We start from the raw sequence: 11,447 nt of genomic DNA, 5'->3' as shown, positions 1-11,447 counted from the left end.
TCTCTCTCTCTCTCTCCATGTAGATCCCTGGGATCAAACTCAAGTAGCCAGGCTTGGTGACAAGTGCCTTAACTCCCCAAGGCTTACATGGAGTTCCTGAGTAGAGCTAACACTGAAGGGTCAGGGAGACAGCCCGTCCTGTATATCACGATAGTACATGCCCAGGTATTATTGCCAGACACACCTTCTCTGCGAATGACACTGGGTCACACTTTGGGAAGTCCCCTTAGTGAGCAGAGATATCTCCACAATTCTATAAAACAAGGGCTCTCCTGTTACAAGTTAAAGGGAAGCAACCAGCTTTGGTTGTGTGGGACAAACCCCTTCTTCCGGCCTAAGGAGCAAAGTGCCAAGTCTTGCTTTGTTTAAAACCCAACAGAATAAGTATTTGTGGATGAAATCCTATGATAGCATTTGACTTCAAATAAGCCAGGGGAAGGTGGAAGCAGAAAAAGATGGATCGGGAGTTATCCTGAGCTAGTTTTTCCCCGACTGCTGTAGTTCTAAATAAAAGAATTGGGTGTGGTGAGGCACATGCCTACAACCCGAGTAATTCTGGCACTCAGGGGATAGAGGCAGGAATTGCTTGTTGGAGGCCAGCCTGGGCTACAAAGTAAGACTCTGTCTCAAAAAAAAAAAATTAAAAGAGATAAAAGAGATGAGAGAGAGAGAAGAGAGAGAGAGAGAGAAAGAGAGAGAGAGAGAGAGGAAGAAGAAAGGGCTATAGAGAGATTTGTAGAGTAATGGTTTGTTTTCTTTAAATTCTGTAAACATAATCCTATACACGTCACATCTTCGAGTGTGGCAGAGGAGTCTGCAGATGGTACACTTTGTGGTTCACATGATGTGGAAGTGACACAGGTTATTCTGAGAATCACCGTATAGGCCAGAGAAATGCTTCTCAGCCAAGGATTTTTGTCTGTGTGAGGAATACTTTTCTCCACATGAACAGCTCAGGGCTGGCTAGAGAGGCAGCATCAGGCAGCGCACTCTGCTCTCACCTTGGAACGCAGCGAGTTCCATTCTTTAGTCCAAAAGGCTGGCCTGTCTGGTTTGGCTTCACTCAGGGTCTAAGTCTGGGCTCAAGGTAAGTGCTGACTTACACAGAATACCCTTCAGTAAATAGAAAAGAACTTTTCTTTTTTTCTTCTTAACTATCGTTTTGATCTTTTCTTTTCAACAGCGGCAAAGAAGCAATTTTGGAATGAGACTAAGAGGTCTCAAATATTTGTCCTGCCTTGGGAAGAGCAGCAGAGGATGTGTCAGGAGAAACGCTGTACCTGTCACACACATGCGCCACACGCACACGCACACTCAAAAAGCACAGCTTCCGGGTTTATTCTTGCCCCACTTCATTCCATCAAGGAAGGAGAGACAGTGGTGGAGAGGGACTATATCTCGGACCCTGAGGAAGTCCATTCTCCCATTGATTCCTGGTGTAGACATGTGACTTGCTTTGGCCCACGAGGAAAACAATAAATATGATGCACAGAAAACTTATAAAACTTTTGTGTCTCGCCACTTACGCTTCCTGCTGTCCCTGGTGACGCTGTGGTGTGACCACTACTATGTAAACAAGCCCAGACCAGTCTGACAGCCTTCACGTGGACCAACTACCAGGCAGGTGTGTGAGGCCATTCTGCATCTCCCATCCCCAGCCAAGTCACCAGCTGACCACAGAAAGAGCCAGGTTACGTAGGAACTGGCCAGCTAGCACATCTGAGCATCCTGAGAAGTAATATTTAAATCACAGTGACTGGGACAGGCACTACATGAAGAACACACACACACACACACTGGAGCAAGGCAAGATGACTAAGAGATGATAAGTAGAGAACTGAGCAGCATGGCACACATGCCCCCGCTCACTCTTTACACCACATTCAGTGGGGACTTACTCTTGCTATCACCGAATGCCAAGTAATTAAAATAACCTAACGGAAGTTCAAAGCTGACCATTCACCTTAATATCCATCTCAGACACAACATTTGCTTCAACTCTACAAATGATTCTGTGTGAGTTTCACCACTTCCTGCAACTCCTAAAATCATACAAAGAATTGTATGTATGTGTTTATATGCATTTTTCCTTAATTGAAAAAAGATGCTAGAAAGCACAGAATAACAAAGAAATACCTATGTTCATGCTGCTTAAAATTAATGCTATTTAATGACGTTTGCATTCTGTTTTTTTTTTAAGTACAAAGCAAGTAAAATATTACAGTTATATGAGCCTTGTGGGTCTTCCCAGAGCGCAGCACGTAGGACAGACACTTAATACATATTTGGTGAGTCAGAAAAGGTGCAGGCAACACAGTGACTACCAGCCATGTCTGTTACGGCAATTTTAATACGGCTGCTCATTTCTCGAGGGCGCTGCCTGAATCTTTCCCCATACAGGTGCTCCCCAACCTCCTCCACCAACCTTCACGTTCTGATATTTTATTTTACACTCCTGAGGCTGCAGAGCCGCAGGGAAGTCAAATCACAGGACACAGAACGTAGGAGAGATGTAGGGGCCTGTAGGAGCAGTGAAGGTTTCAACCAAGGGACTCAACTTCTCTCTATTCTCTTCCCAAGCCTTATATCACCTCTGGCTCTCAGGCCCTCTAATACTATGTGGAAGGCATCTCTCAGCTGAAACTTGCAGAAAAAATAGAAGGTCTTGTACCATCCTTTAGATGGTGGCAGAACTGGGGGGCTTTTCTGTCATCAACACATATTTGGAGGTTTGGATATGGGAGTGTACATGGCAGTTCCAACTGTACACCAATATCCCCCTCCCCGCCCTGGTCTCTGGCATCCCAGAAAGATGAACAGTCCACTACCATGGCAGTTGTAGTGGTTAGCAGGGGAACTTTTTCTTGTACATACTTTGAAGGGAGGCTACTCTACAGGTATGACTTAGGTTTGTCTATCGTCAGGCTACATAGAAGTGTTCCACCAGCAAAGACTATGACTATGTCTGCCGAGGTGAAGGATTTATAAAAGAAATGAAAAACTAAAATAATAAAATAAAATACAGAACGCAGGGGTGATACTGTTGCCTCTTTATTACAATGAGACATAAAAACAGTGTGGTTGGAAAAGACTGGAAGGAAACCCAAAGACATAAAATAATTACTGTGCTGCAGAGCAATGGGTATTATGGGCGAATGCTTCAGACTCGATTTCTTAGAATCTTTTCCAGCTTAAGCGGCAATGAATCAAAAACAACAAGCTTTCATCTCCAAACAGGCCTTCTCGCAAGAGCTCAGAAACAAAACTCTCTTGGTCGTGTCTAGACCGTTGAGAAAATAAGATTCTCATCCGTCCCCTTCTTAGACGGAGATCAGAAAATTCATAGGCTGCCACTAGCTCAGCCAAAACCTAGCTATGAGCCTTCAGAAGTCATTAAACTGGATGACCGCCTCTCCCCTCCCCCAACCCTGCTCCTTGGTCTTTGAAACAGGGTTTCCAGTACTCTAGATTAACAAACTCCCTACTTAGCTAAAGAGGAGCCTTGGATGCTCCTGCAAAGCTCTAGCTCCACCTCCACCCATCACCTGAGTTCTGGGATTACAGCTGTGCACCACCACACCGGGTATATGCTGTGCTGGGAGTCAAACACAGGGCTCCATGCATGCCAGGCAAGCATCCTGCCTCGGGGTCCTTTGTTTTTCTCCACGTGTATGTGTGTGTGTTTAATAAACACATGTGTAGCATGTGGACACATGTAGAGGCCAAAAGTAGATGTAGGGATATCTTGCTTAGTCACTGCTCTCCCTTAATTTTTGAGACATGGTCTTTCACTGAGCTTGGAGGCTTCATGCTTCAGCTAAACTGGCCAGCCAGCGAGCCCCTGGGATCTGCTCCCTCCCCAGTGCTGCCATAAGCTAGCTTATATATGGGTGCTGGAGATTTGATGTCTACATGACAAGCACCATATTCACTAGGTCATCTCCCAGGCCCCCCCTCTCTATAGAAGTTTAAGACAGAAATCTCAAACTCTCTTTGGGTGTTCTAGAAGGTACCCTACAACACGATGTATAATTGTGAAGTACTATGAGTGAATGTTTAATACACACCAGAATTCTAAACACCCAAGCCATCATGGATTCCCTTCAGAGCACCTGTCTCCTTGACTGCCATGCTTGCTCCGTGCCTACAGTAGGGTAGATGCTCTGTCCTCAGGGGCAGGAGACAGTGGAGAGGGACCAGATAGAACTCCCAGTGAGCAAGATGGCAGTCACACGGCCACGAGTATTTTAGGTCAGAAAAGAAATTGTTATTAAAAATGTTTTTTTTTCTTTTGTGGCTCATAAACAACTATTCAAAAGTACTTGGAAGGCTGGCAAGACGCTCAGTGGGTAAGGACACTTGCCGCCATACCTGACAGCCTGAGTTTGGTTTCCAGGATCCACATAGGTGGAAGGAGAGAAGTGATTTCTGAAAATTGCCTTCCAACCTCTACAGACACATGTGCACATACAGAAATAAAGAAATAACTGTAGGGTGTGGATTAAAAAGTAAAACCGAAAAGGCCTTGAATGATGACAGTCTTTTTTCTCAAGGCAGGAACCCAGAAGTGAAGACCAAGTCCATGTCATATACAGAGAAAGGTCCCTGGCTTGTCAAAGTCAGCACCATTATTTTAGGAAAGGACCATGAATTCTGCTTGTCTTGATTTAACTGTCAAAAAAATATGTAAAAAAAAATTCTAATAGGATGACCAATAAGCTATTAGCAGTGCCAAAATAAATTCTGAACTACAAAATTCAGAACATGATTTGCTTGCTATTATTATAGAATGAGTTTGCAGGGCTGAGATGTTTATTTTTAATACCGTTGGCATTTACCCTTTAACCTCTTATTTGCTCTGTAAATGTCAAGTCCAAGCAAAGTGGGAAATAAAAATATCAGGGTCTGGGGACGTGGTTCAGTGCCACAGTTCTTGTCTTGCCTATACAAAGCCGGGACAGAGTCTTAGCACTACAAAAATAATCAATTGAAAATAAAATAAGCCACACCTTTTATCTTTCGACACACACCTTTTATTCCAGCACTTGGGAGGTAGAGACAGGTGGATCCCTGATCCAGGCCAGCCTGGTCTACAGAGTGAGTTCTGGGATAGCAAGGACTGCTCAGAGAAACCCTAACTCAAAAAAGCAAAACAAAAACCAAAAACTAACAAAACCACACACACACAAAATCCAAACCCCAAAACAAAGCAAAAAAAAAATACTATTGAGACCATTTTAATTACATAAGGGTAAAAACACAAGTTGCTGTATCTTTGATATATACACACATATGCAAATAATGGGGCTAGGAAGATGGCTCAGCAGTTGGAGCACTGGTTGTTCTTGCAAAGGACCCAGGTTTGATTCTCAGCATCCATACAGTATGGACCACAGGCATCTGTAACTCTAGTTCCAAGGGATTAACATACCCTCTGCTTGTATCCTCAGGCCCAGGCATGTACATGGTCATGTATACGGTACACAGACATACAAGCACATGTGATTCAATTTTTATATCACTTTTAACATAAATTTTATAGAAACATAAATATAAATCTTAAATATAAAAAATATATATCAAAAGCAAATTACTCAAATTTCGAACCTGGAAAAGCATGACTGTATGCACCTACATATCCCACTGTGCGGTTCAGAGCATCTTATGGTTGTCTAAAGGTTTCAAAATATTTCTGCATATTATAGCCAAATGTGGCACATGTCTGTAATGCCAGCAGTTGGGAGGCTGAGGCAGGAGGACTATAAGTTAGAGGCCAGCCTAGGTGGGCTGTCTTAAAATTGCATTTAAGCCTGGGTGTGTTGGAGATGAACAGGGATGATGGCGAAAAGCTTTCACGTGTTCTTTCCAAGCAGTGGGACCCAAGTCCCCTCTCACCAGCAGACGAGAAGCGCTCTTCCACGTAGTCTAAGGTGACTTCACGACACACCAGAGGCCGAGAGTGGAATCTGTGGCCACCAAAAAACGCTCGCTGGTGCTTGCTCTCTAGCTTTACCGATAACTCTGGCGATAGCCCTCGAGTTCCTGCACTGCGGAAAGAGAGGCTGCCATGCAGCCTTGGGTCCCGGAGCATTTCACTGAAACAGGGTATGAAGGGGTAACAAGGGAAGCTGAAGGCATGGCCTAGCCACTCGAGAGCCAACTTCACTCAGGTTCCGACAGCTCCAATTAGCGCAGCTGTATAGAAGCCTTCCCTTGCCTAAGCTGCCAAATTCCACAGGTACAAAATACCCGGCAACCGCCTTCCCTGGCAAGGCCGTAGGAGAAGACGTAGATGTAGCAATGAACACTGACATCATTACTGGGTACGCAGCTGCCGTTTAAACCCTGTGGCTAGCAAGTAGAGGGGAGGAAGTATTGTGGTTCACGGACACATACTGAGCTCGTAGTGGCTCCGAGCAGATGAACCACAGATGAGTGTGTTTGGCCTGTCAGAGACATCAGGATACATAAAAACGAGCAGTCCAGCACAGGCTCTAGACTGCATGCGCGTCTACAAGAGAACCCGGTAATAGGGTCAGTGTAATAACCATGGCCGTTCCTCTTTGGATGGGACGTGTATTTCTTGTTTACTCTCCACTGAAGTTTCCACCCGTGGAATCCTCAGCAGAGATGGGGGTGGGACGACTTTCACCTTCCCATGCCTCCTCTCTATCCAGTGCCTGATGGGCTTCTCTTCCAAGAGAGGAAGCCCTGGGCTGGCCCACCACACTGCACCCCAAGGCAGCAGTATTCTGAACTAGCTTTTCCTTAACCTTCCCTCGGCCATCAAGTCTAACCCTCTCCAGTTTAGCTGGATTGTGTTGTTCTGGCCAGGGGACTTCTAAAATCTGATAATCAATAAATGAACTAAATTGACTTCCCAGAAAACATTCCAAATGCATTCCAGACTTACTAAATACATACCAGTCCCCACCCGACGAAACATATCTTCCCCTTGATCAACTGTCTACCAGATCCCTAAGTTATAAATCGGTTCTGTAGCCAGATGTGGTGGTGCACGCCTTTGATCCCAGAACTTGGGAGGCAGGGCAGGTAAATCTTTGGATTCACGGCCAGCCTGATCTACAAAGTGGGTTCCAGGACAGCCAGTGCTGCACAGAGAAACCCCGTCTCAAATGAATGAATGAATGAATGAATCGGTGTTGTGTGTGTGGGTACTATACCTGCTAGCAACTCAGGAATAATACACAGTAAAGAAAAAGGAATATAGCTCAGACATTTTCAAAGGCAATGGCCAAGTCAGGTTTACTCAATCATCTCTGCATAGTTTGTTCACGAAAACCCTATCAATCACACTCTCCAGGGCCAAGACAGAGAACAGACCCACATACATAGGTTTTAGTCCATCATACAGTAAACAGACCATGGCCACCAATACCTTGTCATGGACCCTAAAGCCAGAGTCTATGAAGGAAGTTTTAGCCAACAGGGCATTTCTGCTCTCTTCTAAACAACATTTCTTCATTTATAATGATGTACATACAGAGTTCACACACACACACACACACACACACACACACACACCTCTTCAAGCCTCCTAATTGAAAAGGTAATAACTATGGCCTGGTAATATATTCTGGGTTTTCCAAGATGATCTAGTATCCCATAGTTAATGAATATGAGGGAGAAGTGAACGATACAATTGTGTTCACAAGTATGAAGTGGCAATTTTCATCATGAGTCACAGCTGAGTAAGTCAGTTGGTATAGATGAAGAGTCTAATAATATGCTCCCAGACCTTCCTGAAAAGCACCCTCTCTCTCTCTCTCTCTCTCTCTCTCTCTCTCTCTCTCTCTCTCTCTCTCATACACACACACACACACACACACACACAATTAGTTACTTTTTCTATTGTGACAAACATTCCTGACAAAAGGAACTGGTGGAAGGGCTTGTCTGAGCGGATGGAGGGGATACAGTCCGATCAAGGGGGAAGAGGCATGGCGGCCAATGCCAGAGGCAGCCGTCACGCCGTTCCAGCAAGCAGGAAGCAGGGAGAGACAACTGCTGGAACTCAGCTCCCAGTTTCCTTTGTATTCAAGCCCAGCCCCAGGAACGGTGCCACCCTGTGGGTCTTGCAGCCTCTACAAATCTAAGCTAGAAACTCTCAGCTATGCCCAAAGGTTTCGTTCTGTGATGATTCTAAATCCTATTAGCTTGCCAATCAAGAACAACCATCACACAAGCACACAGAGAGTTCACAGTGCAGGTGTTCTTCCTCCAGCCTGGCCAAGGGCCTGTGCTCTGTGCTAATTCTTGGCCACACCTACCGAGGGTAATGGCCCATCCCTTCCTGTCCTTAAACAGCTGAAGGATTCAACTGGGCAGGCCCAGACAGATGCATAACACAGAAGTTCCATTCAGCGAGAGACTTCTTACAGAAACATTGAGCATTCTCACAGGACTATCTGAGTTGTGGGTACCTGTCCTAAGGTGACTTCACACAGCTGATAAACCCACTCAAACTTCCAAGTCATGGAAGAAACTCGTTTCCTTTAATTTTGCCCAAATGACTCTAGATACTAGAGTTCTTTCTGTCCATGGCACATCTATTTAAGGATAGCCAGCTGTTTCAACTTTTCCGGGCAGTAAATTGTGGCCCGGGCAACCATATCTGATGCACAGATAGCTTCCTAGTGGCCCACAACATGCCCATCTGTGCTGTTGGCAGGGAACCCAGGAGGAGTTGACTACACCCTGTCTACCCTGATAAATCAACCAAGAAAGGGACTCTAAGACACACCTCCACATCTGATGGACCAAATAAACTACCCCAACTGCAAGGAGCCAAATTGAGCGTGTTTTCCCACATCTCTGGAAAAGGCATCACAGGCTAATTTCGGGTCTACGCAGCCAAAAAAAAGTGAGTTTAACAAAGGATTTTTCTCAAGGTAGCACTTAAGCAATTACATACAGTAAAATTCTTTAAGTCCTTGGCCATAAACACATTGATTTTGGGTTTTTTTTAGAAATATTGAACCACGGAAAGTAATTACAGCAATTCTTAGGCATCAGGACTATCACTGTTCAAGTTCAAGCGGTCAGAGGCCGGAGAAACTCCACCCATGAGGCACACCATGAGGGTGGACTGACTTCTGAAACCTCGAAACTGGCGGGGGAAGCTTATTTATAAATGAAGTATTCTCTCTCGGGGGCAAAGGTGACATAATTTTGAACTATGTGGAAAGTAAAAGCTTGGGGCCAGGATGCCCTTTAAAGGTTTTGTTTGTTTTTAAAATCATTCTTTTGAATAAACAGCGCGGGGGGCAAGGACTGTTTGTGAACTGAATGTGGGTTCTACCCAGTCTGCGCCAGGATGCTTGGCGCTGGGGATCTGGGATACAGATTTCTCAAGCCAGCGCTATGCTAGGCATCTTTTTTAGTAAGCTTCACCCTCACCGCCAGTAAACAACGAGAAAGCCAGGAGGACAAGCTCCTCCACCACAAAGCAAGTGTGGAAACTTTGAAGCCTTCTAGAACTTTTTAAAAGTTTTTCTTTCTTTCTTTCTTTCTTTCTTTCTTTCTTTCTTTCTTTCTTTCTTTCTTTAAGTTTTTAAAGTTTTTCCCCCCTCCTTTCGGTCCGGGTGGCTGGCAATCTCTCTAAAATTCAATCTTTGTTTTTGTCCTTCAGTAGGAAAGCCACACCACGGGAAAGCCCAGGGGATGTGGCTAAGGTTATTTGGGACTGAGAGAGGAGGGTGGCTGGGCTAGGGACTTAGTCTCAAATGAGTTACAGTGAGGCTGTCCATCCCAGACACTCCCCCAAGTACCAAGTGGGAAAGAACAAAACCTGGAACGCTCTCAGAGAGGGTGGCGGTCCTCTCGAGCTGGGGACCGGGTGGGGCCCTCCTCAGGAGGTGTTTACCCCACACAGGGACCCTACAGGCCTGGGCTCCCGGCCAGTTTGGCTGCCGCTGCGCGCTGTCGTCACAGAGTCCCTGCAGCCCGGGCCACCGCCAGGTGCTCCGTAGTACCTGGCGCCCCTGCCTGCCTTTGTGCAGCGCTCGGCCATCACCAGCGCAGGCGAGGCTGCCCAGGTCCTCCCCAATGCCAGGAGAACAACTGCGGGATCAGCCTGCCAGGGAACTCACGCCGGTGCCTGCCCAGGGGAGAGGACCCGAGGGACACAGGCGTGCCCCTCACCTTCTCTAGAGGAGAAAAAAGTCTCCGGTCCCACGGCTGTGCCGGTGAAAACAGACGTGCCCACTCTCAAGCTTCAGACAGCTGGCAGCCACAACAACATTGCCACCAAAAGTTTCGCGGCGCAGAAAGTCACTCCAGAGAGTTTTTCTTGTCTCTCCTCTGTCCCTCTTCCCGGTTAAGACCCGGTTTACAGCAAACAGCAGGAAATCAGCGCTCCAGAAGTGCACACTCCCGCGTCCACCTTCTCCACCCCCTGGCCTGGGCAGCTTGCCCAAGGTAGGTGCCCGCTCCGGGGCTTCCTGCCCCATCCCAGGGTCAGGCGTCCTGGGACGCGGCGCAGCCAACTCACCATGGTGACTCCCGCCGCGGTCGCGCCTCCGCCGGGTCCCGCTGCCTAGGTACTGAGGCTGGAACGCGGTCTCCTGGGCGAACTTCAAAAGTTGGTTCCCTTCGCCAAAAAACAAGCTCCCGACACCCAAGCACTCACAGGAGCCAATGGAAATCCAAAAGGGACTCCATCCAGGCGGGATCTGAAACGCTAGGTGAAGGCAAAACTTAGCAGACCCGGTGCACACTCGGACCTGGCGATCCCCAACTGTCTAGAGATGCACCCTGATGCGCTCTGCGGGATTGCTTGTCCAACTGCTTTGCCTGGACCCGCTTTCTCTTAACACTTAATCCGAACTCTTCTCTGGCTCAAGCTGGGCTCGGGCCGGGCAATCTGTCCATAAATGGAGAATTCAGCACAGGCCTGACCAATCAGAATTTGTTTTCGCAGCGTCACTCCTCAGGGAAGCCGAGGTAGCCAACAAGCGTGAACTACAAGGGTTTACAAAGGCCTCTGGATCCTGTAGTCCTGCGGCCTCGCTACCCCGCAGAGCACGCCGCTGTTCTAGCCGTCCCCAGGGATCCACCCCCAAACCGAAGGGATGAAAACACTTGGGGAGGTTAGGAAACCGCGCTCCTGTCGCTTCTCTTTACGGAGAAACTTAGCATCGACTTAGCTCCCACTCACAAGTCGCATAATTTTCCTAGATTCTTTTTTTAAAGAAATATTTTTATCTGCATAAAAGATCGCAAAGTCTCAGCTCAAAGGAAATCCTTTTTTCTTTTCTTCTCTCTGTCTTTCTCTCTTTCTGTTGGATTGTGAGGGAAGTTGAAAATACTTCCTCCACCCGTCTTTTATACCTGAATTAATTTCCTTGGGAAGGGAGAGAGAGGGAGGGAGGGAGGGAGAGAGAGAGAGAGAGAGAGAGAGAGAGAGAGAGAGAGAGAGAGAGAGA

General features: G+C 46.7%; 1 protein-coding gene and 1 long non-coding RNA gene across 2 annotated transcripts in view; one reads left to right on the top strand and one right to left on the bottom strand.

Moving 5' to 3' along the window:
• The window catches only part of LOC110301145, a 42,623-nt gene extending 41,383 nt beyond the window's left edge, over positions 1-1,240 (top strand). The window contains exon 3 of the long non-coding RNA XR_002378686.2: positions 1,184-1,240. This is a non-coding gene — a long non-coding RNA (uncharacterized LOC110301145). The remainder of the gene's footprint in view (positions 1-1,183) is intronic.
• Myo1e (myosin IE) overlaps positions 1-10,894 on the bottom strand; it is a 195,716-nt gene extending 184,822 nt beyond the window's left edge. The window contains exon 1 of the mRNA XM_021171412.2: positions 10,514-10,894. Within this exon, the coding sequence (XP_021027071.1) occupies positions 10,514-10,516 (3 nt within the window). The 5' untranslated portion in view covers positions 10,517-10,894. The remainder of the gene's footprint in view (positions 1-10,513) is intronic.
• Between the last annotated feature and the right edge of the window lie 553 nt (positions 10,895-11,447).

Source organism: Mus caroli, chromosome 9 (genome assembly GCF_900094665.2).
Source record: "Mus caroli chromosome 9, CAROLI_EIJ_v1.1, whole genome shotgun sequence".
NCBI lineage: Eukaryota > Metazoa > Chordata > Mammalia > Rodentia > Muridae > Mus > Mus caroli.
Note: the sequence above shows the minus strand (reverse complement) of the source record. Positions and strands in the feature narration are given on the sequence as shown.